This window comes from Opisthocomus hoazin, chromosome 2 (assembly GCF_030867145.1).
Source record: "Opisthocomus hoazin isolate bOpiHoa1 chromosome 2, bOpiHoa1.hap1, whole genome shotgun sequence".
NCBI classification, from domain to species: domain Eukaryota; kingdom Metazoa; phylum Chordata; class Aves; order Opisthocomiformes; family Opisthocomidae; genus Opisthocomus; species Opisthocomus hoazin.
The window spans coordinates 46475955-46503072 of NC_134415.1; the positions used below are offsets into that span (position 1 = coordinate 46475955).

Genomic DNA, 27118 nt, shown 5'->3' on the forward strand with positions numbered 1-27118 from the left:
TATGGTCAATGCCTGTCTGTTCTTTTCTGTTGTCTTCCCATGGCACAAAAGAGGCTCATGGTTTTGGTCTTTTGTATAAAAGACCTTAAATTCGGTAGTTAATATTGAGAAAGAAGATGTTCCATGTACTTTTTTTTGCCCTTAGCATCTGTTACTCTGATACCAGAAACTGAGATACTGAGCTGTGTGATTCAGGTGGTCCTTTATAACACTGAATTCTTGAGTAAGCTGAAATGAGTAGTTTATTACAAACCATTTTGCAATCAGTGGCTGGCTCTTTGCACAACAACCAGCACCTGCTTCATTGCTAGAGCTGAGTGGCATTGATCAGATGATCACGATCATGAGTTGGTCTTGGTCTTTTTAGTGGTATCCTCTTTGCATCAGAGCTTGTGAGAGCAGAAGGAGGTTGCGACTTACTTGGAAATAGAACCTTTCAGCAGCTGACTTAATTACAGTCTCTTTTAAAAAAGAGAAAATACGGAAGGCTCCATTGCGGTGACTTTCCACCTATTTGCTGTGCTGCAGGATTTCCTTATATACTGAGTTGTTACAAACCTAATGAGTCTGTTAGACAAACACCTGTGAAACTCTGGCACAACTTGCTTTATTCAGACAACAGTGTGAAATGCGTGCTGGTTCAAGTCCACACGCGTCTCTTAGAACTCACTTTCTTTTGAAGTGTCCTCTAGATGACAGAGTAGAAGAAAAGAGGTTCATGACCATGAACATCTACTTCTTAGCTCCACTGGGCTATCCAAACAGGAGTCCTCAAAAATGAAGGACAAGAACATTCATAGCTGCCATGTATCAGGATTAGCTTTGAAGAAACGACATTTTCACATTCATGCCATTTTTTAAAGTTCTGCTGAATATATCTGCTACTAGATTTTCTTTCCCTCTCATTCTCTCCAATCATGTCTCCAGTGGCAGAATATTGGGCTTTTTTCACCAAGCCAATAGGTTTTGTAGCTGTGTGATGCAATATATTGCTGACATTTGCATAGAGACCTTGTTATTGGTACAAGAAAGTCTTGTCAGCTGTGGGAACTATAGGGTTAAAACCCTTTCCTCTTGAGGAAGAAGTTTTGTAGAAGTTGTTTCCTATTGCCATGGAAAAAAACAGAGCCTGGAGACCCACCAGGGGTTTGACTGACTTTATTTGAAAATCTTTCGGCATCATAGTGTTGGCACCTATGATTATGTTGTTGTAATGAACAGTAAGGGGAACCAGTTATGTCTCATATTCTGAAAGGCTCATTTCCACATTTTGATTGAGTTTTTGTGCTAGAAGAGACTTGGCTTTGTAGATATTCCTAATGTTTAAAATACAAAATCCTCCCTTTCAGGTATTTCATGGCATCAAAAAATTTTGTGAAGCTCATGGATATCCTTGAGTTAAAAACCACAGAGACAGGCTGGAAGGACATATTTTTTGAAAGAGGCATGTGCTTTAAAGGCAACTGTATGCATACCCTAGAGCCCCGGAGGTGAGACTTGTCACTGTCATGGTGTCTGTGTTTCGTTTTAGCTAGAATCTACCATACTTTTATCACTGTGAGGAATTCAGTGATGTAAGTAAGTGACATTGTTCCATTTGGATACAGCTGTGTCTGTCCAGTTTGGGAGAGATGCTCAGCTTGATGTGCAAATGTGGCATCAGACAGATTTTAAGTAAGCTGCTCGTTCACGGTGATACAACCACTTTGAAGAAACTTTAGATTCTACTTTGCTGCTGACTTGTCAGACAGTGTTTACCACAGGGTTTGTTTTCCAATTCTCTCTGCCTTTTGGCTGGTAGCAACAGATGCCTTTCTCAGCCTTTCTCTTGGTTGTCAGGCTTGTTCCAGTGGTTAAAGAAGTCCAGGCACGTGGGTTTCTCTGGAGTATAGTTTATGTGTTTAAAGCAGTGAGAATTCATAAATACCTTTCAGTTCATGTGTTAAAGCCTGTCACATGCAATTAATAATACGGTCATTGAATCTGAGATCAACAAAAGCGTGAAATAAAATCTTGTCTCCTGTTAGAAAACAGTTGTCTGTGATAATGGTACACTGACCATCAAATATATTGCTCTACGTTTATCTGCTTGAATGCGTTAGCAGGTGGTGCTAGCTATTATTGCTTCTACATTATGAATGGGTATTGAACAACTGTATCTTAAGAGCTGTTTTCCAGGACTGGATCAGCTTGCCTCTCCATCTCAAGTATTAGTGAGGGGAAGATGGTCTTTTTCCTTCAGAGCTGGCATGTTCTCAGGATCTCCATCAGCTGCATTTCTCATCTTGTGGCCAGATGGTCTCATACATGCTTTTCTTCTCTAGTCTTTCCTCCAGAATAGCCATGACAAGCAGGCTAAGAAATGCCTTGTCCTGAATCCAGTTTGGCCAGTATAGTTCTGATTTCGGAGTGAATTCTGCACCTCTTCTGCTACAGGAGACCACTACAACCCTGCTCTTAGATTTCATAAAATGGCTCAGTCCAGTTTCACTGTTAATAGCTCATGTTCTGAAGGTTTTAGTGTGCCATGTCCAGGCATCAATGTTCTGATAGCAGAGAGGATTCTGCTAGGCATATCTCATTCTGTCTTGATCAGATTCATGTAAAGGTTAATGTCTTTTTTCCAGTCAGGGACCCTGTTCCCTGACAAGAACTAAATCCTGTCCCCACATTCTTGATGGGACAGATCTCTCACCTATTTGTAATGGCAGCTGGCCTGTGTTCAGAAGATTTACCAGGTAGAAGAACAGCACTAATACTAATAAAATTGCGAAAGAGTAAAGTGCAAAAATCAGTAATCTGTTTTTGTCTATACTTGGTTTAAGCTGACTGTAAGGCACCCTAGAAAAAAACAGAGGCAAATTACATCACTGGATTTATTTGCAGGTATAAAAGCTTGCAAGATCAGACCCTTCAGCAATACTCACTCACACAATACTGCACCCGGGTCTCTTTTTTTTAGTCCATCCTTTACGTATATAAATTTAATGGCCTGATTTTTTTTTCTTAGTTATTAAACATTTTTTTTAAGTTTATGGGCTTTATTTTACACTGATCAGTACGTATATTTCTGTGTACTTGCTTGTGGTTATCACTTGAAATAATGAAAAACTGAAAAAATAATTTAAAAGTTCTTTGACTTGAAGGCAGAATGGATGGAAAGAATGGATGGCAACCTCAGCTGTTTAAGTTGTTCTGAACCCACTATTTAGTGTGTAAAAAATTTTGCACTAGGTGAAAATGCTTGTTGTCATTAACTATGAAGTCGGGGGGGGTGTTTGTTTGTGGTTTTTTTTTTTTTTTTTTTTTTTTTTTTTACGTGTGTCTGAGATGATAGAGAAATTCTGTACCCATTCTGAACACCAGAAAAGGCTCAGGAAGTCTCAACAGCTTTTTGTATCTGGTGTCTTGCATCTGGTGTCACTGGTCTGTCCTAGACTTGGACTTAAACTTACATGCCAGTGTTTAGTTTTGAATCTCTTCTAAATTAGAAATGGCAACCTACTGTGGAGCACATGCTGTGAAGATGTATGTTCGTTCTGGGGAAGGAAAGCTGCACGATTAACAGTAGGTTTAGAATAAAAGGTTCCTTTTTTGTTTTGTTTACAAACTATCAGGAATTTGGATTTAGTGGTGAATAATTTTAAGTGAAGAAATATGACTGCTAAAAAGCAGTGTAATAATATGCCTGTAGAGCGCTTTGAAGATGAAAAGCTCTGTATACTGTAAACATTATTACTTGTATAGCTTAATCAGTGTGGAATAATTAATCTAGCATAAGCAAAATGTAGATTTTTAAATATTCAGTATAGTACTTCAGAAAGTCTAATGCACCTGTGTATTTACTTCACATTTTAACATATGAAATTAATCCTCTTATTTTTTTAATATCTATGTGTTGCAGTGTTCCTTGTTCCTTTCCAAACACAGAGGCAATCCTAATACAGAACAACCTGTCAGAAATGTGAAACATCTAGGCTGAAAGGAAAAATAGGGTTTGGTTTTTTTCAGAGGTGGAATAAAAATACTCTGTGGTGAGAAATAGGTGCCAGTCATATATGGAAACTGGGGGGGCAATCGGCCTGCTTAGGCTTATACTGTGGCTTTGGAGAAGACTTGACTGAATTTAGTTACAGAGCCATGCAGGTGCCAGATTGTGCTGGGAAGTGAACACCTGCCAGGCTGCTCCAGATAACTCAGCAGCTCAGAGGCATTTTCCCAGGCTCCCAGATGAACGGTCCATAATAGCCGTGGGAGAGGGCTTCCTGCTGTTCCACGCTGTACCACAGTCTCTTCTTGGCAGTCTTCTGGAAGCACAAGTCAGCTTGGCTGTGACTCCTTTGAAAAACAAGTGTTGCTGGATAGTCTTACAGTAGAGAGTCAGTGTCTGATACTTCCCCTCAGTGTCGTGGGACTATGAAATATAATAACCAGGGCAAATTACCATTCCCTTAAAAGGCAGCACTCACTGGTACATAGTTCAGCTGAAACTCAACTGTGGCTTTTCTAGAACCACTTTTATTCAGTCTTATTATGGGTTTCAAGGTCTGGTGTTTTTGGTGGTTTGTTGTCATTGGTTTGGGTTTTTTTTTTTGTTTTGGGTTTTTTTTTCATTGTTTGTCTTTAGAATCTGGATCTGATGATTTAGGGGCACAGTTCTGAAGTAAGAAAAGCAAAACTCCAAATCACTAACAACAGTTTTATTTCTGCTTCTGTGTTGGTAGTCTACAAATGGAGGTTTTGAAGAGGAAATTGAAGATCGGGCCAACCGGGTTTGCTAAGCCTAAGTTTTGTGAACTTTCTCTCTACATTACGGGCTGCAAAATGCTGTGTGTAGCTTGGGGTTAGAACTTCTACGGTGTGCTTAAAAGGAGTTAGTGATGGATGGTTTGGTACCTATCAGTTGGTCCCTCCTTCCAGATATCATGAACAGCAGCTTTTGGTCCTTGCTGAGTATACACTGGCTGTCTTCCCAGGAGCATAATCCACAGCTTGCCCAAAGCCAACATTAGTATATGCTAGCATATACACAGCATTGATGGTGGACAAGTCTGGAATTGAGAACAGACTTAGACTCATGCTGAGTAACTGTGTAGAAAGTTTAAAAAGCTGCAAGTTGCATGAGGTTGTTGGACAAGAAGGTTTTCTTGGGGGCTTAGTTTTTGGTTTCTTATTTCATGAAGCGGCATGGTTAATTGGATGATATATTTCACTTGAAGGAAGCAGAAAGAGGATATCACAGTTTTTATAGTTCTGCAGTAACTTTGGCAACTTTAAAACTACGGAAGTTTTGCAGACTCCAGCTGACTATGGATTAGGTCAGATGTCACACACAAGAGGGTTTCAAAATATTTGATGAGCGTAGCTGTGTGACACTTTAAAAATATAGGTATCTTGAATGTAATGCATCTTAAAATTTTCTCACAGCAATAAGTAACATCAAATCATCATCTTTTTCAGCAGTCAAGTAGTAAATAGTCACGGAAACTGAAATTGTTTCCTAGTGTTAGTCCCTCTGGTCTGAGCTTATTTGCTCAGGTGCAACTCCCTGAAGGCTTCATAAGACTTTCAGACTTGAGCTGACACTGCAAAAACAGTGTAGAGGTGTCTTGATCTCTTACATAATTATTTATTCTGCTAGATTGGAGGTAGGGTATTTGCTTCCAGAGAACAGTAGCTAGTTGAATCAAGGGCCTTTAAGAGGAATATGAAACTTTTGTTCAGGCCATTAGTCAGTCAAATATGGTTAAACACTTAAACTCTCAGAGAATACCAGGATAGCAAGAAAAATAAATGGATGTGCATGTCACTGATTCATAAAAGAATTTCAGGAATGAAGTAGCATGCTTTTCTCTGTGAAAAGTAAGAGAGTCATACTTTTTCATTTTTAGTAGTTCTCAAGAAAAATAGATTTGGAATATCCCAGGCACATGAAGGTGGAAACACTCTTTTAATAATACTTTCTGTTTGAAGATTTATTCGCAAAGTTCTATTTTTATGAAAGTTACTGTTTCAGCATTACAGAGGTCACAGTGGAAGATGCTATTATCACACTAATAACTTATTTATATACAGGACAAATTCCTTGATTTCGCTAAACCTACTGACATTGTTAAAGAATTGTGGATGCCAAACTGGAAATAGCTAAAAGTAATTTTCTTTAATTGTGCTCATAAATATACAGCTAATAAAGCTGGTGGATTACATCCAAATTTTTCTCTAGCACTCATCATGTTTAAGGGATGGTTCAACTTGTTGCATCTTGACTTGATCTCTAAAGGGAAGTCAAATTTTAGGTATATTCCTGAGGGGAAAGAAAAAAGATGACTGATAAATTTCAAAGGGATTGATTGTGATCAATAAGTATAGTTCTTAATGAGAGGTGATGCTGAACAGCACTTGATGGTGATCTCCAGGAGATCTTGTACAAGTAGGAGAGTTGTAAACTGTGCAGGAGAGGACATGCATTTTGGGGCTTATACTTAGGAATAAGGCATGCCTTGGCACTTATTCAGTAGAGACTGAGACTAGAACAAACAAGCTTTCCTTACCTTTTTTTAAAAGGTTAGATTAGAAGAACAGTAGTAGCACTTAATTTTCTAACTTTCTATGATAAGTGCACCTAGGGTATCTGACTGTCTTGGAAGCAGCAATAATTTAAGTCTTGAAAAAGCCATCACAGTTAGGGGAAATACCCTCTTTTGCACATTCATTTTAGTGAGGTGTACAGAGAGACTATGGAGGAGGAGTCACGGATGCTAACTTCTTTCAATTTCAGTGGGAGTTAGGTTGCTAAATACCTTTATGAATCAAGTCCTAACTGATTTACTCAGGGTCATTTGGGAATTTAAGTAGAACAAAAGTAAAAGCTGATTTCCGTAGCTGTAGTCTAGTAGTCTCTTTGCTGTAATAGAATCCTTTCTGTTCTGTTTTTGTACTCCTGGTGCACAAGGATTTCTGTTGTTCTCAGGAATAAAAACTAGAAGAAGCTTCTGTGTGTGTTACAAGTATCTAATGGGTCAGCTAGGCTAGGTCTATCTGCTTGTAGATACTGAGGAGTTTAAGTGTATGCATTTCTCATTGAATTCAATGAAATCGCAGATAATTAAGACCTTTCATGTTTGTTTTTTATAGCAAGCATTTTTTCTATCACCTTTGAATATATTGCCTTCCTCTAGAAGGCAGTTAAGTAAATGGTCATCTGTAGTGTTCTTACAGAATATGTATGAAAACATCATAGTGACTAGGACTCTAGCCTATTGGACTAGTGACCATGGCACTAGGCTATTAAGTCAACGACATCTCTGATCAATTAATTGATTGAAGTTTATTTGTGTGGTTTGGTATCAGAACTTGATGGTTAGTAGTTTGTTCAGATTTTTCCTGTTTCAGATACTAATTTCTTGAGACTTCAATATGAGTAGTTTCTTTTTAAAAATATTCCTTTAAAATTATGTTTTCTTTTGTATTCTTGAGCTACTGCTGCTGCATTCTCTCAATCCTGTCTTTGCAGGTGTGCAACACTTGGAGACCAGAATGCCCAAGATACCCTTACACTTATTATTATCCATTTGTTTTATGTTGCAGCCAACAGTTTTCACATTACTGCCTACTTTATGAAGAGATGGGTTAATCTCCGTTGTGCTGTAGGGAAACATTATCATGGTAAGAAATCAGTTTCTTATAGTGTTACTTAGAATTTTGCATTTCTGGGAGGAAAAAAAAGGGAACATACACTAATACTTTGTTAGATTTTGGTCTACTTCATCAAAATTCCTTTGAGAGCTTGGTTTTGGTTATTTTTTTTTCCCAGAGCATGTTTCCTAAAAAAAAAGAGAAGTGTTTCTTAACATATGATGGATTTTTTTTTTTTAAACTTAATTTTAAATTTCTGTATGCCTTGCTTCAGGGTAATCAACTAAGCCACACCAAATTCTGTAACTATGATGAGACTCAGCATTTTACTGAGTTTCTGCAGGGTGAATCAACCAGAGGTTGCAGTATGAATCACTTCATTGTTGCTTGAGTGTCTTGTGACATCAACTGTACAGTACAAGTGTGTGCAAGAAAATGCTTTCATTCACCTCAGTGCTATAAAATCTTTACACAGGTGATGTCATCAGACTAGATCTTTCTTTCATGTTTTCTCAAGCCAAGATGCTCTGTAAGGAAGTGAGATCAATCCTGTCTCACCAACAGCAATAAAAAGGAGCTATAATGTTCACTGCCCTTTGTATTGAGCTTTTCGTATTAAAAAAAACAAAATAAATCAGTTAGGTGCCCTTATAGATATTGAATACTTGAATGGATATTTTAAAGTAATTTCTTATTTTTATAGGAATTCTTTATATTCATAAATGTTTAGATCTCTCTTCAAATGCCAGCTAGTTGTTTTCTAAGGCCATATTGGTTGAAAAGTTCGGAGTATTGATTTTAAATATTTCATCAAACGTGTTCCCCAGACTGCTGGGAGAATAGTTAGAATAGAATAGCAGAGTTTCTGCATTGGTATCTCAACATTGGTTTCTGTGTATTAAATTTAAACATTTTTTTAAGCATCAGAAGATGCTTCCATTCTGTTAGCCAGCAAGTGAGATTGTACTAAAATGTAACAATAAAAATGTCTAACTGGAATGAACTTTCCCTACTAGTGCTGCCAAACTGGTGCTGCAGTCAAGACTTTGCTTCCACATGAAGTTCCTGTCAAGAGAGGAACTTCTTTATACTGGGTTTCGCTCCCAATAAATGGCAAAATAAGCACATATCTTAAAAAAATAAATAATTTGGCACCAGCATTTCCTTTCTGTAAGATGTACCTCGTACTTCACAAACAAAAAACTGACATTGAGCCCAACAGAAGAAGAATCTTGCATATGTTAATCAGTGATGCTCACTCAATATCTAAAGTAAACTTACCTAAGAGGCTATTATTGGAATCCTGCATGACAAATTCAGTCCTTGCAACAGTTTTCCAGCTTTTCTTTTGTAGCCCATTTGGAAGATGTCTGTAGACTGTTTGCGGTTTGAAAGCCATTGTACTAGACCTTTGCGGGTGGCTTTTCAGGTCTTGAGCATACAAGCAGAGGAACAATAGTCTGGACATAAGGCACAGCATGAATAATACTTCCTTGGACACAGTTTAGCTAACAGAGTTGATATTTCTGAAAGGATTACGAAAGGCTTATATTCATTATCAAGTTACAGTAGCTTCACGAGCTGTTGTGCCAGTACAGATGCATCTGAGGTTTCTGTGTATGCTTTTTCAATCAATGGCAAATGCAAGGTAATCTGTTTCAGCATCCCCATCTTTCATTGTAATGATCTAGAAAAGTTGCTGCTGGTACGCACACAGAGGGGTTTGTCAGATACTAATAGAAATACGCTGTTAGTGAAGAAGCAGTCCCTTGTAGAGCCGGTCACCTGCAGGTAGAACCTGGTTGTCACTGGCAAATTGTGCACATCATGCCTATACTCCATTTGTTGTGAGAAGATATTCAACCTCATGTTGACCTCAGATTTTTTTTGGTAAAGGTCCTCATGTTTCTTGTCCCAGAAAATAAGGTGTTACAGCTTGTTTTTGACGTGTAACAAACCTTAAAAGTTAGTAACTCTCTTCTTATAAAAAACAAACTGAACTCTCTTTTTATAGAACCAAAACAAAACAAAAACCAGCAAAAAAAAAATCTGAGCTGAAAATATGAAGATAGTAATCTGGAAATAATCTGATATGTAAAATAACAAAATAGCTAACTATACTCTTTTCATAGCATTGCTAGGTACTGAATAAAGCTTTGTCTGGTCTATTCTAATCTGAGGACCCTTCAATTTTTAATCCTTTGTAAATAGAAACTTTGTTGTGTTCATAACAAACCATGTGATCTTGAGTGAAATATCTAAGTCGGTAGTAGTTAACCAGTTTGTTTAATGACTTCAAAAATCACTGTAGTCACGAGTTTGAACCACTTAATCTTATGCTGAGTTTTTGTGACAAGTCCTGGTTGAATATGTTGTGCTGTATTACAAACATAATTTACAGCTTTTGTGATGAAAAGACTAGCATTGAAATAGCACAAAAGAAATCATCGTTAAGTGTTTTGTCTGTTGGTTCTGTCTGGTATATTTGTCCAGGGGTGCAGGTGGACAAATTTTCAGCCATGGCTGTCCTCTTGGGAACTAAATTTACTCTGACTTACTGATTAGGGGTTTTTTTAGTGGTTTTATAAAGCAAAACAAAAGGAGGGATGGGATGTTGAAGAGAGTAGGTAAGAAACTAGTGGAGTGCGTGAAGTGAGTTAGTGTGTAATTTAAAAAATAAATTATTCTGTTTACTAAAATAACGTATATATGTTGTCATTATGTGTGGTTTTGAATATGGCTATAATTTTTGTAATCTTCCTTTCAATTATTTTTGTGTAGAGCTACGTGTGTTTCCAGACAGATTTATAGTTTATGTCAGTAAACTTGAATCTATTCCAAGTCCTTGGACATATGAAAATGGTGTATTGGTATGTACAAAGCTATTCTATAAATTTTCTGGTTTATTTTATAGTCATAAGATGAATGTTTATATACAGATGTAGTTATTCACGTATTTGTGACTGTCATCTTAGAACCAGAAAGTCACATTAACCATTGGGCCAAAGTATTCAAAAGGACATTCTGAAGTGAGTCTGAAGCAGACAAAAATGGGACTTTTTGGAAGCTCAGCATTTTCTGAGTCATATATGGCTCAGAGAAAAAGACCATGTATTTAGAAAGCTAGGTGTGATTTTAGCACCTTGATTTAAGAATCTTTTTTTCTTTTATATTTTGTCCTTGTAACATTGTACTTTCCAGAATCATAATGGGGCAGCTTTCAACGTCTGTGGTTTTTTGTATGTTTTCTTAGCACTTGTTCTGCAAAACAACTCAAATGGATCAGTGCTAGCACTGCTGGGGAAAAAAAAATCCCCAGACATTTGTGGAGAAAAAGGCACTGGTGTGTCATTAAATACCATAAACAATTCTGCTTAAATATTTAACCCTGAAGGCTTTATCAGGGTCAAAGGCTTATGAATTTTATGCTGCAGTTAACTGCTCGTTGTCTCAGGAGTGCTGACATTGACCCAGGGCCTGCTATATGGCAGGCAGTCTCTTCTGTGCTCACAGTAAGAGTCAGAATTACACACTGAGGTCTGTGTATATTTTAGTAGTTTAACTTAGATGTATTAAAGTATATTTGACACTTTAAAAAAGTTTTTTTTTCTACTCATTCAACTGAGTATTTTTTTAATATCAAGCAGAGTGTTTTTATTTATAATACGAAATGCAGATTTTATTATCTTGATTCCTATATTGGTAAGTACCCTTCAATGTCAGAAAAATCTAACTGCTTTAGAAGTACTTTGCTGTTTTGAAAATTATTGTTTTCTCAGTATTGTCTTGAAAACTACTTAGGTGCTTTAAGTAGAAAATCCTGTCTCTGCATTTGGACTGGGAAATGATGATCTTTTTTTTTTCTTGCTTAAAGCATCTCTTACGAGATACCCAATTCGCCCATTTGGGTTTTTTAATCTTTCTGTAAAATAAAAGATGAGAAGTTTTCTTTAGTTTCTTTCACATGATTCTGTCTAGTAAGGAGAAGGCAAATGAAAAACATGATGTTACGGACTTTAGCTTGACTATTTCAAAATTTGATCTTGACCTATGGAAGCTTGTTGTTGTTTAAAAAGGCAGTTTAACACTTTTGTGTTTGGGTTGTTTTTTTAAAATCTCTTAGTGAGATCATCAGTAATACAGTCTTGGGAGTTTGCTTTACTTACAGATGCAATACATGTGCATACAACTAGCTGAAATGGTCAGTGGTAGTATGTTGGTAAGAGAGAGTAAGACAAAGTTACCTCTAAGCTATCTTCTCTGATTTGAAGAACTAACAAGATATGAACAGACCCTCAACAAACATTTTGGAGTATCTTTTTAATTCTTACCACTCTAACTTAGAGTCCACTCCAGACTGTTTTGCTGATCCAGAAATTCTACAGCGTGTTAGTACTGAATTTGTCACATATTCCAGTTCAGTACTTTGCCAAACCGGGGAAGTGTTTGATTGCCACTGAGAGGTAGTTTCAAGTTTTTGGCACTCCAGAAGTAAAGGCTAAGGATCTGCACTTTGTGTGTGTATTTTTCTCTATGCAATTTAGCAGTGAGTATGCTTGAACTCTAAACTAGACTACAAAAGACCACCCAGAAGATCTTTCCATTGATAGACTCCAGTGTATTCTGTCATGGGCTAAAAATGAGGCATATGTTTTGTTTTCTTCTGTATGTTGTTTGGGTTTGAATAATTTTATAATATTGCATGGAAGTTCTTTTAAACATTTAATCAGCTTGCACCCTTGGTTTTGAGGGCCTGTCTGTGTTTTATGCAAGCAGTTAACTATACATTAATGGAGACTTTGTCACTTTTCAGTGTTGCTGAATGTCACTGCGATTGACTTAGTCAAGACTTAACAATGTGGGGTTTTTTGTGTTGTTTGTTTTTTTTGTTTTTGTTTTTTTTTTCTTCTTCTTTTACACTGGTTTATCGTTTGGGTCAGGCTTTCATTCCTGAACTCTGTCAAGACAAGTCAGGCTCAATGCCCTTCTTTCCCATTACTTGGAACCAGTTTTATGTCGGCCTGATACACATTTCTTTCACTCTCTGCACCTATCTTCAGCACTTTATTCTTTGCCTTTTCACTGCCATTTAGGCTATTCTCTGTATCTCTGAAATGGACCGTGCTTAAACCAAGAGTTTCAAGGAATGTAGGCAGATATGAAATAAAATTGTTATGTCCTACATCTTAGGAAAAATCATAATTAGATTGCTTTTGTGATATTCACAAGCACAAACCTCAGCATCACTTGCTAAGAGAAGCTATTTGAAGCCTTCTGTGATGCATCTTGTAAGACCAAGGAAAATGTGAGTTAGGCAATCTCTGTCAAATTAGCTTTAAGCATAAACTGATAAAAGATTTGGAGCACTTCTAAGGAGTAAAGCTGAAATAAAATAGAAGAAAATGTATTGATACGTAATTTACTATTTTTTAGAATCTATTTAGAAAAGGGTGTTTCTGTGGTCCTATCTAAAAATCAGGCTGCTGGCAGTAATAATTGTTTTGGAAGAAGGGAAGTCTCTATTTAATAAACAATACAGCAAGTTATTGAAAATATATAAGCAAATTAGAAGTATCAAGGAAAAGATGGAAGAAGAGCCTGGCTGATTAATGCTAATTTTAAACATAAACCCATGTTTTCCTGTTTTGCAAAACCGTGTTTGTAATCGTCAATAGTTTTATCTGGAAAAAGAAGACAGTTTTGGGAACATAGCAAAATAGGAAGCCCAGGGAAATACATGAGAGCTCTGGAGAGATTAGTCGTCTTTGTAAATGATTACATTTTCTTGGTGATTATTATGTAGAGGGCTAAAATGTAAAATTGGAAATGGGTTATCTGAAGAAACAGTGGAAATGGAAATGGGTGGGAAGCCTATTGCAGGCCTGTGAGCATTTGAAAATGTGCTGACAATGGAGTATTCATTGGTAACCACATCAGCTTTATACTAGAATCTATGAGAGGAAGCAGTGGTAGGGAAAGTGTGAAGGAGGTCAAGCTAATGATGATATTAAAGTGGAAATCTGAAATTACTGTTCATGTGAAACCAGAAAAGAAAGTGGGGAGCAGTAGATCCTGTCTTGAGTAAAAAGATCTCAGGGTTTCCACTGACTGAGCATTGTTAAGTTGTGGAGAGTATTATACAAAAATAAAGATTCTTTTCAAAACAGGATATTACTCTTAAAAAAACAACCAAACAAAAAAAACCGCATAGGTACACAAGGAGAAGAAAAGTGCTAAAGATATGCCCCGTGCTTTTTAAATCCCCAACAGAGAAATAAAAGCAAACTATTTCATCATATTCATACATGTCTGATTTTATAAATTGTGTCATTATGACATACTTCAGGTACATTAGAGAATTCTCTTTCTTGAAACTCGTAAGAGCATAAATGACATGATTTGCTTGGATTTTGATTATGCTGGGAAGAGGCTTCTGGTTCTTTCATGAAAACATGTACACTTAGCTGTAATTAACACGAGACTTAACATTAGAGTATATGCTGCTGGAATAGTGTGTCTATTAGAAGGGAGAATGAAAATTTTTTTCAGATAGCAGCAATTTGTAAAGATTAGTAGAAGACTTTATCTGGAATTTAGTTATCTTAAATACTTTAAAGGCTATTTATTGTTAAATGAGATCAGATTGGGTAAGGGAAGAAGGCAACGCTATGAAATACAATTGCACAATCCGCACTGTGTAAGTGCTAATCTTGGCATAGAACTCTGTGTATGTACATATATATGTATATATATAAAAAATATCACAGTTAAACTGCTGTAATGGTGGGCTACTACTGAAAAGGTCAGTCCACATCCCCTGAAGAAGAGAAGGCTGAGAGGGGACCTTATAAATGCTTATAAATATCTCAGGGTGGGTGTCAGGAGGATGGGGCCAGACTCTATTCAGTGGTGCCCAGCGACAGGACAAGGGGCAATGGGCACAAACTGAAGCACAGGAAGTTCTGTCTGAACATGAGGAAGAACTTCTTCCCTCTGAGGGTGATGGAGCACTGGAACAGGCTGCCCAGGGGGGTTGTGGATTCTCCCTCTCTGGAGATATTCAAGACCCGTCTGGATGCAGTCCTCTGGCAGCCTGCTGTAGGTGACCCTGCTTCGGCAGGAGGGTTGGACTAGATGACCCACAGAGGTCCCTTCCAAGCCCGAACATTCTGTGATTCTGTGATTCTAGTTCCAGGTACATGTTCCTTTCCTTTTGGGTTACAATGGAGTAAGTGATTCTTCAGTGAGAATGAATTAGTTTGTTGACTTGATCCAGCAGAAGGCGATTTATTTGTGAAGTTTCTCTGGTTTTCTTACTGGAGGATTAGTTTTCCGTCATTTCAGTTCACTGAACCACCTCATCCTATAGCCACACAGTTGCCAACTGTGACACAAAAAATGTTGCAGGAGCATGCAGCCGGGATTTGGATGAAGAGAGTAGGACCACCCCTTTAGGTAGCAGCTGATAGTTAATCCCGTTTGGAATTAGCATCCAAAACACACATTAATGTTACATTTGTTGTAATGCTTGTCTTGTTGATGTTTTTTTTATTTCATTATCCTTTTTTAAATTTCACAAAATCTTGTTTTCATGTGTTTTCAGATAACGTGCTTAATTCTTTTCAGTCATTATAGGAGAGATAGCTAGAGGAAAATAATGTTAAGCTGTAGTTTGGTAACTGTATGAACTGTGTTCACTACTTTTTTCAAAAAGGTAGAGAGGGGAAGCTGCAGACTAATCAACCGTTTCCAGATAACACATAGTGGAACAGATTACAGAACTGCTTTTCTCCTTGGTGAGTTTTCCCTTTTGACACGTAAAGCTTTGTCACTTTTTTCTACTCATCCTTCATATTCTGCTCAAGCTGATGCAAGACTGATGATACTGAAAAATGCAGTGCCTCTTTCCTTCTCTTAGTCATGCATTCTTGTCCTCAGTGTCTATCAGTACTGGCATGTGTGGGGAGTTGGGTTAATTCATTGATCCCTCTGAAAACAAGGGGTTTTTTTTGGTTTCAGTTTTTTTGTTGTTTGGATGGTTAGCTTTCAGCTGGATCACTTAGGTCAGACACTCACTGCGTGGCTGCATAAAGGCTAGTGTTGATACAGAGACTTGGCAGGCCCATGTGTTGGTTAAGGGTGCGATTTCCATTTCAGTGTTGGGACAGCTTTAAATTAGCTTGAATCATAAGTCTGTGCTCTCTGAGAAACTACATCACAAAGTAATGATACTAGCGTCTTTGACTTGGTCAGAAAGAAGAATGCTTTGGCAGTTTTACAATACTCCTTTTTGTCACAGCTGTCTGCCTCTTCTCCTTGGGATTACCACTCCTATAGCAGAGCTGCCAAAAGGGCTGTGTGCCTGCATCTCATCTTGCTGCATATCACAGTCTTGTGGATTCATGCAAACCAAACTTTGCTGTTTTTTAGACTAGCGCATTGGGGGTGGGAGCATCTGGGGTGTGCGTGTGTGCTCCTTTCTTGCCAGCCCTGCAGTGGAGGTAGGAACCTACTGCAAAAGGGGAGGGAGGATACTTGAGAGTGGTAATGCTGTGAATTGCCTCAGTGAGGTTTGTCTGAACTTGTCTTAGTTTCTTCTTATAGCTTACAAACTGACTGATTTATTTTATGCATGGCAAAAGTCTAATAGTTCTCTGCTGTTTGCTATATTAATGATCCAGAGAAGCAGACAAATGATGAAATGAAATCTGACACAATTATTTCAATTAGTCAAGACTGGAGAAGGCTGTGGAGAATTTAAGAGAAACCTCACAGAGATGGGTAAAGGGGCATTAGGACTGTAAATGAAAATCATCTGTTGATAAATGCACAGTATTTTTACTGAAAAGAGCAATTACAGTGTTCATGCATAAAGTTGAATGTATTAACTGTACACTCTCTGGAAGGAGGCCAAGATATTGCTACAAGGAACCGATTTGAAGGTCTTTGTTCCATAACATTATTTATCTGAAAAGCAGACAGAATGTTAGAGTATATATGGAACGAAATAAAAAGTAATACTTAAATTGTCTTAAAGCCAAGAAGTAAGTTGAATACATCTTCAATAAGAGATTATGTACCTCTCATGGTGCAAAATCCAGATGAAAATACAAAAGGTTTTATAACTGCAGTATAAATGATTAAGCACATGAAATTATTTCCATATGAAGCAATCTTCAAAAAGTAGGGACAAATTGAGTAATCTTTTACTGATTTTGGTAGTTGCTGCTTATATGAATGCTCCAGCTGATTTAAATGCAACTACTTAGCAGCGTTCACAAGATGTCATCTGTCGAAGCCTTGTGGTTGTTTAAGATGTTATCATCTGTCATCACGCTTTCACTTCCCTCATTTTCCTCTCCCCTCTCACTCTCTTGCTGTCCCAGCTTATGCTGATGGTTAATGCGGATTTGAGCTAAGATTCTGGACTTTGAACTGAAGGATGTTCTTCCCGTTCTGCAGACTGTGAGAGGACAGGCACCTCCAGCAAAGGTGCAGGGTGGAAGGCTGGCAGTGATAATGTTTAAAGCTACAGTGACCCTAAGGTTTTATTTAGTTGCTGTGCATCTGTGAGATTTTGATGACTCTAGGACTTAAAAATGTTTAAATTACTTCAGGTTTTGATAATAATTCTCTATATTCCTGTTGGGCAATAAATATTTGATGGATTTTAGTTGTTTTAAAGAGCAATCCATTCCTCAAACTTCAGCAGGAATTTGTTACGACTAATAGCAATTTCACAATTTGATTGGAACAGGAAGCTGAAATATATGATGGTAAAGTTCATTCAAAGGTTTTTGAACCCTTTGTAATGATTTGAAATTATTTGGAGGCACAGATCTCCAGTGTGAGCTCAGAAATCTTGGGGGTTTTGGGGGGGTGGGGGCGTGTTTATTTTGGAAACCAAGCTAAAACATTGACTGAGTTGTTGAACAGGAATTATCTTGTGGGCTGTGCAGTTCTGCCTATTTTACATATTTTGCTTCTGTATAACGAGCAAGATCAAGAGTATCAGTTATTCTTTCCAAGATTTCCTACAGTTGTTAAACCCTGATGTGATTGCATAAAGAGAACAGTTGTTTTTTAAAAATTATGTATTCTTTTCCAGATTTTTTTTCTGTAGGAACGGAAGTTTTAAGTATATGAATCATGTTGTTGTATACATCATGTACTCTAAGTAGTATTCTGTTCTGCCATATAACCCGTGCTGTATCTGGAAGGATAAATACAAAGTTCACTTCAATATTACTGATAGGTGTTTAGACATCTGTACTGGTTGACTCTGATATCCATTTAGATTTGGCAGGCAGATGGAGGGTCCTCGTGTCAGACTGTTAAAAGCTGTAATACAGGATTATAGGAGTGCCTTGCTTTTTCAGATACTCATGTGACAATTGAGTAGTAGATTCCTTCTCTCATGATTTGTAAGTTGGGGAAAGGGACTGACCTCCACACAAAAATACTATCTTCTTATTTTATAAAAAATTTTTTAAAGTCCAAAACTTGTATCTTGCATGCATGTCCTTTTTCATAACTGCTGGAGGCAGGAACCTTAAAATTGATGGGAAAGGCTAGCTAAAGAAGCATGCTTTTAAGACATTGGTTTTCTTAAAAAAAAAAATCAGCATTAATATGCTTTACATTTTTTTTCAGTATCATTGAGAAGTTATTTCTGTCTTCCTCCGTTTCTTATCAGTGGACACTGTGAAGATAGAATCTGAGTCTTGTAGCATCAGTATATAAAATCAGAATGATTAATAGCTCAATTACTTAACATTAATTTTAATGCTTTTTGCCTTCAAGCAAATACATGCAGCATGTATCATGTGCGTCTCAGTATGTAAATAAATCGTTTATTTCAGGAGCACCTTCTGTGGCTTTAGAAAGTGTCATGTATGTTCTTGCTATCTGTGTCACAGATGTGTATCAATTTTTAAAAAGGCTCCCCTGTAACTTTAGGCTTTTTTATGAAATATCACATTTTATTTCTTTTATGCCCTTCACAGCTTATTAGGAATTTTTCTGTTATGTAGCAAACATTCAAATGCAATTGAGAACTCTGAATTTCCTACATTCAGAATAGTCTGGGATTCCTGCTATGTGTAAAATATGACTAAAATTCAAACAGACAACTTCAAAAGCAAGAAGGCATTTTCCTTATAGAAGTCTCATACTTTAAGCTAATCTGATGATGCTTTGAGGACCTTTGGAGTCTTTGGAATTGCCAGGACTTATGTGAGAAAAACGGGTTCACACCTTGTATTTTGAGAAAGTGGTATGTGTATCACAGAGGCTTGTAACAGATTGGACCAACTCTTGGAGTAAATAATGCAGACCACAGGGACTCTTGACAAGGATAAACTTAATAGTTAAGATCCATGGTGTCAAATCAAAATGAATTTTGGTAATAGATAATGAAGACTGTACTGATCTGGGTGTTAGATTTTGCTTTCTATGGTAGGCCACGCGGAGGTTATACAGTCCTCACTGGAGGGATGCAGTTTTCTCTGGTTGTTTCTCTCATTTCAATCTGGAGAAGAATGTATTTTTTAAAACTACCAGCATTCCTTAAAAATACCTGTTTCAAATGAAAAATCAGTACTGCCCTGTGTAACATGGAATGATCCTTAATGTTTTTTACTGGAACTTACTGGCATATAGAGCAGGACAGTCCATTTTAAAATGTAGAGCAACATTCCACTAGCCCAGTCAAGGAACTGTATTTCAGGTTGAGAATAATATCCATTTCTGTGCTTGGAAAACATCTATGAATGTTTTATCATGTACTAGAACTGCGTAAGTAGAATTGCTAGGACAGGTGCACCACTACACTGGAAACATTGAAAAATTTGCATCATGAAATTGTGGGAAGCTTTTCCTTCATGTGGGATGGGAGAGGGTGGAAGACTGGACCCAAGGTCCTGTCTCTTGTCTATTTTCTATCAGGTAGAGGATAGTATCTGATTCACCCTTCACTGACAAGCCTCCTCACTTGCTTTAGGAGCCCTTTTCTGTTTATCAGATTGGAAAGAGTCCTGTCTGACCTCTCTGATCTGCCAGTCATCTGCCAGAACAGTTCTGAGACCTAAAGGTTATCTTAGATAGTTGAGCTCATGATACTGCTTACAGCGGCATTAAGAGAAATCATGCAACTGCAAGCTCACATAAAGCTCCCCTAAGTAACTGTTTCTGTCTGCTTCCTTTTAATAATTTTTATTTTTTAAATTTTATTCACTTTTCTGTGCCTGGGATAATACTTTATTTCATTGCTGCTTCTACATTTTTATATTCAGAGTCCCCTCCTGGCACTCTGATACTAAATTTGATTTATTGGACTCATTGATGTTTTCTATTAAGTATTTTTTGGTGAGCAAGTTGAGCCATATTGATAAATGCAATTCAGAAACAATGTGTGGTTTTCTTATTGTGTTGGGGTTTTTTTCTGTTAACCAGGCATGAAATTTAATTATCCCTTAGTGTTACTTTACATAAGCATGTGCAACTTTATCCTGAGCATCGTAAGAGACATCTAGAAACTATGAAACCAAATCAGAGGCAGGAAGGAGGGCAGCATTGTTCACTTTGGAAATTTTTCTTTCAGCCCAGCATCCCAAACCTTAGACTGAAAAAAAAAAAATCAGTATTTGTATGGGTATTATTGTCAGGCTGAAGAAGCCAAACCTTTCACTCTTCTTCAGGATAGTGAGTTGTAAGAATTCTTCAGAAGTGCGCATCCATGAGTAGTTCTTTTGCAGTTATTTAATGTTGTATTGCTGAATTCAGCTGTCTTGGAGAGAGCTGCAGATGGCAGTCACCACTTTTACATTTCTGAGGATTTCTTTTTCATTTTGAAGAGAGAGTAAGTTGAGTAAGATAGCAAAAGAATTAATTTTCAATTTGATAAGCCTTAAAGCAAGTATATTGTGTGCATAACAGTCATGTTTCTCTGTAGGTCTTAACAGAGTTTTTTTTCCCAGACATCTTTGGACAAGTACTAAGGATCTTAAAATCAGGTTTTGAGAGGCCAGTATGGTGAGCAGTTAGGGTAGTAAGACTTTGTAGCTACATTTCTGCAGGCCCTTCTTTGCTAATTTTTAGTAACAAAAAGGAGTGAGCTTACACTAGGATTTTAAGAGCACATATTTCTAATAGAACTTGGCAGTTCAAGGGCTAAAGAAGCATTTTAATCTTTTGTGCCCACCCAGTCTCTATACAAATGTAAATATGTCTGTCTTTAACAATTTGCCAAGAAATGTGGTTTTAATTTGTTAGCAGCAATCCCACTCCCTGCAGCTCTTTCAGAGTCAAGTCACAAGTCTGGCGGTGCTTTGACATTCTTCTCTGTCATGGTGTCATTGTTTATATGATGTCTGCTTCTGCTGTCCTCCTTTTTATGCCTGGAATATTTTTCTTTAATTATTTCACTGCCTAAAAGGAATTTGGGATTACTAGACAGGATGAGAGCAGATTAGCTATTTTTCTTTCTTTAACAAGTCCTGAAGTTCCCATAGGAAATAAACAGTATTCCCAAAACAGACAGTGTTTTTTATTTTTTTAATTAACTAAAATTATTAAGTCTAATAAAGAAACTAAAGGAAGTATCACCAGTAATGGCTGAGTGTCTTAGTGGTATATGGAGTGCCCATTGTTGTTATTTATGACTCTCTCTGCCTTCTATTGTGGACTTATTCCAGCCTTAGGGAGTTTACATCACTCCTAATAGCAAAAGGCTCCCTGGTTCCCACAGAGTCTTTCAAAGACTGACTCATATGCCTTATGTTAATTGTTCAGCTCTCAAAATACAGCACTTACAGGGTGTGGTTCCAAGGGGAAAATCTACTGTACTTAGAGGGCATGTTCAGAAGTGTTTCACACATAAATCATTTTTATTTTTATTTTTTTAATGCCTTAACCCTTTTCTGTCACTGCTTTATGTGCTAAATTCTTTGAAAACAAAGTAAAAGGTTGATGATGGGGTAGTGAGGGAATGTGTTAGCTCTTAGACTCTGGATCATTAACTCCAGTCTGACTCAACTCACAAGTGACATGACTTTGTCATCTTTGCCTCTCTCCAGGGTCTTCTCTTCACACCCTGGCACGATGGTACACTCCAGGCAAGGATCATGCACTGTTTGTAATCAGATGCAAGTTAGAACTCAGGTTTATTGCTTATCTGCAGTAGTGAGTATGTGTGGACAAGAACTGTACCCAGTCCTCCTCTGGATTTTGTACAAAGTGCTACTTTCCACCCATTGTTTACTACATCTCCAAGAACTGCCTTAGCAGACTGGCGATCCTGTCCCAGTGTGCCATGTTGATGTCCTCAGCTGAGGACTGAAGAAGATTTAATAGAATTAGACTTACCATAAAGCAGAATAAGGAAAGTTCAAATGCTTCTGCTTGTGCTTCTGTTCTCTGGCTAAGTAAGAGTGCTCTCCAGCTGCTTTGATGCAGAACGATTGTGCAAGATCCTTCGGTCTGAGTTGTGTGAATGTTACTGGAAATCAGAATAGTTACTACAGACTTTATAGTTATGAGTCTGTGTCTTCTCTTAAAATTAGAAAAGCTCTTGAGTATCTTCATAATATTCCCTTCTTTAATAGTTTACAAAATATGAAAACGTGTTTAGTCTAATTAGGGGAGTCCATGCCTCTAACAAGAATAGAAGCAGCAATTAATTCCTCAGATTAAACTAGTTAGGCTTGATTTCTTAGGTTGAAATCACATTTCGTGTATGCCCCGTGTGTTTTCTGCCTGCTGTAAACACACGTGTTGCAGCATTAGTGGACAGAATTTCATGCCTCTATCCATACACACAAATACGTTTGCATAATTTGCCTCTGAAAGGGAGGCTCGGAACAGCTGCAGTTTTTTAAACTGACGAAATGGCTTTATTTCTTTGCCTGACTACCCTCTTTCTGCTTACAAAACAGGAAGTTGTTTTCACTGGCTTATTCTTCTGGAAAGAGCAGCGAGGTTTACCCCCTCTCCTTTAAAAAGGAAATAAAAATAAAAATGGGCAGGGCTTTATTCACTATAAGTGACAGGTTCCCGAGGGGTGTTCCAGGCAGCGGTCATGTACACACTTTGGCCTTGCCGCCTCCGCAGTCTTTCCCTTTGTACTGCCTGGCTCCAGTGTGCTAGGTTCACAGTGCAGAGCAAGAAACGGTATAAATAAACACTCCCTACGTTTGGTGAGCCCTGATCAGATGTTGCGTCATACAGGCTGATGAAGAAAAATGCTATCAAAGAAAAGGAGGTGCACAAAGCCTCTTCTTTTCTTGACTTTGCCGTGGTTTTTTCTCTCCTCTCCATAGCCTCAGAGATAATACTTTTTTGAAGTATGTTGTAGTTAATAGTGAAGTCAGCAAATGGCCCTTCTCTCATTGAGATGGTTTCGTTGTGAAAGGAAATGCTCACAGCTTGAAGAAAAAGAGCATTTTCCTTCCCTCCCTCTCACCCCAGTCTCGTATTATATAAAACCATGGTGCGGCTGTTAGCTGAGACCAGAAAGAATTCCCCTGTTGTCCTGTAGTAGCCAACCACTACAAGCTGTGAGCATTTGAACGTTAGTATTAAAAGTTTTAACCCTTGCCTTCTTAAATGAGCAAATAACCCTCTGTATATTTTTTGTAAGTATGGAAAATTATGGGAATTCTTCTGGGAATAAGTGTATAGACCACTGCGCCAGTCAGTCTCTTCAGAAAAAAAAAAAAAATGACAAAACACGCTCCTGTCTGCAAGAGAGATTCCTGGCATTTGTCACAGTTTGAGCCACAAAGATGTCAGATATTTGCCAACAGTTTCCTCAGACGGTTTGGAACGCTACATCCTTTACGTTGCAGTCTTGTTTGTTTGCGGTATATTTTAGCATATGAAATATGTTCATGGGGAGTCTGAAAGGGGAGAAACTGACTAGACTCCCAAATATTAAAAGATTAAAAATAATTCTGTTTCTCTTCGACTGCTCAAATAAAAATAATAAAGAACATCTGTAAGTCTTAGTATTAGAAATGGAGTTTTGTGTTGAATAATCATAGCTTGATGTGTCATGTTTTAAACCTGTATTTTATTTTGGAGCAGAAAGAAGAACTTTCCAGTGGGACGTCTGAATATTTTACTGAATCTGCTGAGAACAAGAAGCTTAAGATTAGTCTGAATGAACAGATAAAGCAAGACATCTTGAAAGAAATGTATGTCACTATTCTTTTTAAGGTGATAAATTTACAATCTGGTGAAATTTGGGTAAATAGAATCTAGCCTATGTAATAAAATTTCAAGTAGCATAAACTCCTTTACAAAAGATTATTTTAAATTATTAAGGGACTACTTAATGTAGTGTAGCTTATCCACTTTAGTGTGGATAAACATGCAAAATGATTGTCGTTGCTTTGTATGGCATGAAAAAGCTGTTACAACCCACATAGATATCTCACATAGCGCTAGGCAGAATCAAAGCAGCATTTTTTTTCCCTGAATGAAGCTCTGAGCCAAAATAAATACGTGATGCTTGATCTGGTGAAAAACACTTTGCAAATACAGTTTTTGTTCATTTTGAGAGTCTGCAATGTGCCACGATACTAGTCTGGATCTTTGGTCACAATTAAAGAGTGTCCCTGGTGTACCGGATGGGGAGGGTTTGTTGGTCAGCTGAACATTTTACTGGTCCTCTGCTGTACCAGGATACCATTCTTACTTGTGCAAGCTGCTAGTAGCCCCAAATCAACTGTGGAATCGGGGATTTGCTGTGAACCCTGGCAACTTCTACTCATGGTGTCTCATCTGTGTTGTGTTTAGAAATGAGATTAGATTTGGAGGTATGCCAGCTCTACCTATTTTGGAAGAGACCCCTTTCTGAAGCGTTATCTATGCCAAGGCATATCTATGCCAACCTGTGAACTGCTCGGCATCAGCAGAGCAGCAGAAAGTGCTCTCAGCATGGGATGATCTATACTAATATCTTTAGACTCAAAATCTTACATTCAGTAGTCGTGGATAAAGTTCATCTTACAGCTTGTGTGAAATCTAGATATGTAGGTAACACGCTCTGAGGAGTGTTTATGCACTGACACTCCATCGTATCCCTTGTGATCCCATTTTGCTGTATAATTCCTTTTAGAATACAATCTACTTGCATTACCTAAGTCGTTCCCAGATGAACAAGCTTGATACTAGATGAGTAGTGGTAAACTTTAAAGTAATGCTTTGAAATGCCCTGAGAAAAATTCCAGAGGAACATTCTAAAATAGAGATTAGAAACTCTCACACAGAGATGCACATGCTGCCTCTCCCCGCCTGCCCCCCTCTATTCTTTAGATATACATTATGCATGTGAATATATGGGAATGGTTTGAAGTCATTTAGGCACTTACGAAATACTATTTTATCTAGCGAGTTTGGGAAGGAATTCAATATACTTATATACTTGACCTTTAACATCTGTAATGAATCCAGTTCTGCCTCTTGGAATAGAATGCGAACTCCTTCATGGCTTAGTCATTAATAAATAGAGTTCCCCTAGTGCAGTGGAAAATCAGATGGATAACACTTGATATTATCCACGCTAGACAAACATTACCGCTTGTCAAGATGATATACAGGGTTTTTTTCCACATTCAGAATGAGGGTTGCCCTAGTGGTGTTTCAGAGTTTATAACAAGGGCAGATTGAGACAGTAAAGTTTCTTTTCTAATTTAAAAACAAAATTCCTTTTTATTGCAGTGTGAAAAGGACAAAACCAAGGCAAAGTAGCACAAGGAATTCTCAGATCAGCAAGGACTCCAAGAAAGTGTATCTTGGCTCAGTGGATTCACAGATAGGGAACAGAAAGAACAACTGTCAGACTTCCCTCAGTCCTCAATCTGAAGTGAAATGTAGGAGTGCAGGACAGCTGAAGGACTGCATAAATACAGCTGAGAACAACTTGGAGCTTCCTGTTTTGGAACTGGAAAATTATGTTGATCAGAGACAGCCAGATAATGCTAGCAGACAGCAAAAACCTTACTCCGTGGAGTGGTTGAAGTCAAGTCTTCTAAGTGAGAACCGTCCTTGTAGCTCTGAGTTGGCACCGCTAGGACCAAAACAGAATAAAAAAGTGACCAAAACACAGGCTCAACGGAAGGGCTGTGGTTCAGAAGAAAAGTTAGAGCATTTAAAAAAAGTGTCCTCTGAAGGGGCTCCTTTCATACCTAGCAATACAGAAGTGAGTAAGTACGATCATGATTGTTTAGGTCCATTCCTGGAGGAGAAGACCCCACTTAATTCCAGGTTGTTTTCTAAGCAAGACTTGACAAAGACTGCATCTGATGAGGAGTCACTAACTTTGGGAAGAAACCTCTCCCGGCCTCTTTCTGTGAGGAACAATATAGTGCAGACAAACACAAAGGAGCCAAGCACAGCTGCTGAAGAATTGCCTGTGATGCCATCATATTGTTTAGAACTGCAGCCTGTGTCCTCAGAGAAGCCTATCCAAAAAAGAAAAAAAGAGGTTGAAAATGGTTTCAGGAAGTTAAAGCTGCGAAGGCTTAAGAAGTCGTAAAGTGTGAAATACTGCCTTGATGGCATGGGTGGACAGCCACATTTGTGTTTGGGAAGCATATGCACAAAGTAGGAAGCAGTTCAAAACAATGAAGAATAATAAAAATACAAAGTCAAAATTACTTAAATCTTTTAAAGAAAATTTAGTTAACTAAGTATCTTAGTGGTTTGGAACTGTAATGAAGATAACTCTTTTAAGTCTTTAGGAATTAGACATTGATATTGTATGAACTGGTGTAGTATTTATAGAAAGAAAAATCTCTTCTAAAATAATATTTACGAAGCGAAATTTTAGATCTGTGTATGTTTTAGTACTATTATAAAGTTGTACCAGCTGATGACAGCAAAAGTTAAAACCCCTTTTGTGATCTGTTAGCAGCTGCAGTTATTCAGTGTTTTGCTTGTTTCTGAACACAGTTTATTTTAGTAAAAATTAGTCCTTTCTCTCTCCGTGTTAGGAAGTTCATGTTTTATTCATATTGTCTTTGCAACAGTAAGGCAAACTGAGGTTATTTCAAATAAATCTTTAACCAGGATCTAATGTTGCTGATAACTTAATTTCATGACCTTTTCATTGGGGTTTCAAAAGAATAACTATAGTTCGTGCATGTGCAGTTTTGACAGGAACACGTATTTCTAACCTAAATTAGCATACAAGTGCATTCGGTCTTTGGAAAAATGAAGACTGGTTTTACACGTGCAGTCACCTGGATGTGCAAACATTGCTATTGGGAAAAGTTCATACATAAACGTGCATACACATCTTCATGCATTTGTGTTTCAAAATCAGGCCTTGTTTGTCTGTGCAAGGACTGTTTTTCATGTGTTAGCGAAACCCAAGTTATTTCTTATTTTAAGATAGAGGTAATTTTTAATTGTACAGTTCTTTTTAATACTGCTTTTGTGACTTGTATGCTAATCGCTAAGGCAATGTAACTTTTTATTT

The 27118-nt window shown here is 37.6% G+C and overlaps 1 protein-coding gene across 2 annotated transcripts in view; it reads left to right on the forward strand.

Annotated features, from left to right (window-relative positions):
- Nucleotides 1-27118, forward strand: part of SLX4IP (SLX4 interacting protein) — an 83618-nt gene extending 56500 nt beyond the window's left edge. For both annotated transcript variants that reach the window (XM_075413494.1, XM_075413493.1), the window contains 4 exons: nt 7588-7665; nt 10417-10505; nt 23719-23828; nt 25357-27118. In XM_075413494.1, coding sequence (XP_075269609.1) covers nt 7588-7665; nt 10417-10505; nt 23719-23828; nt 25357-26173 — 1094 coding nt within the window. In that variant the 3' untranslated portion in view covers nt 26174-27118. The remainder of the gene's footprint in view (nt 1-7587; nt 7666-10416; nt 10506-23718; nt 23829-25356) is intronic.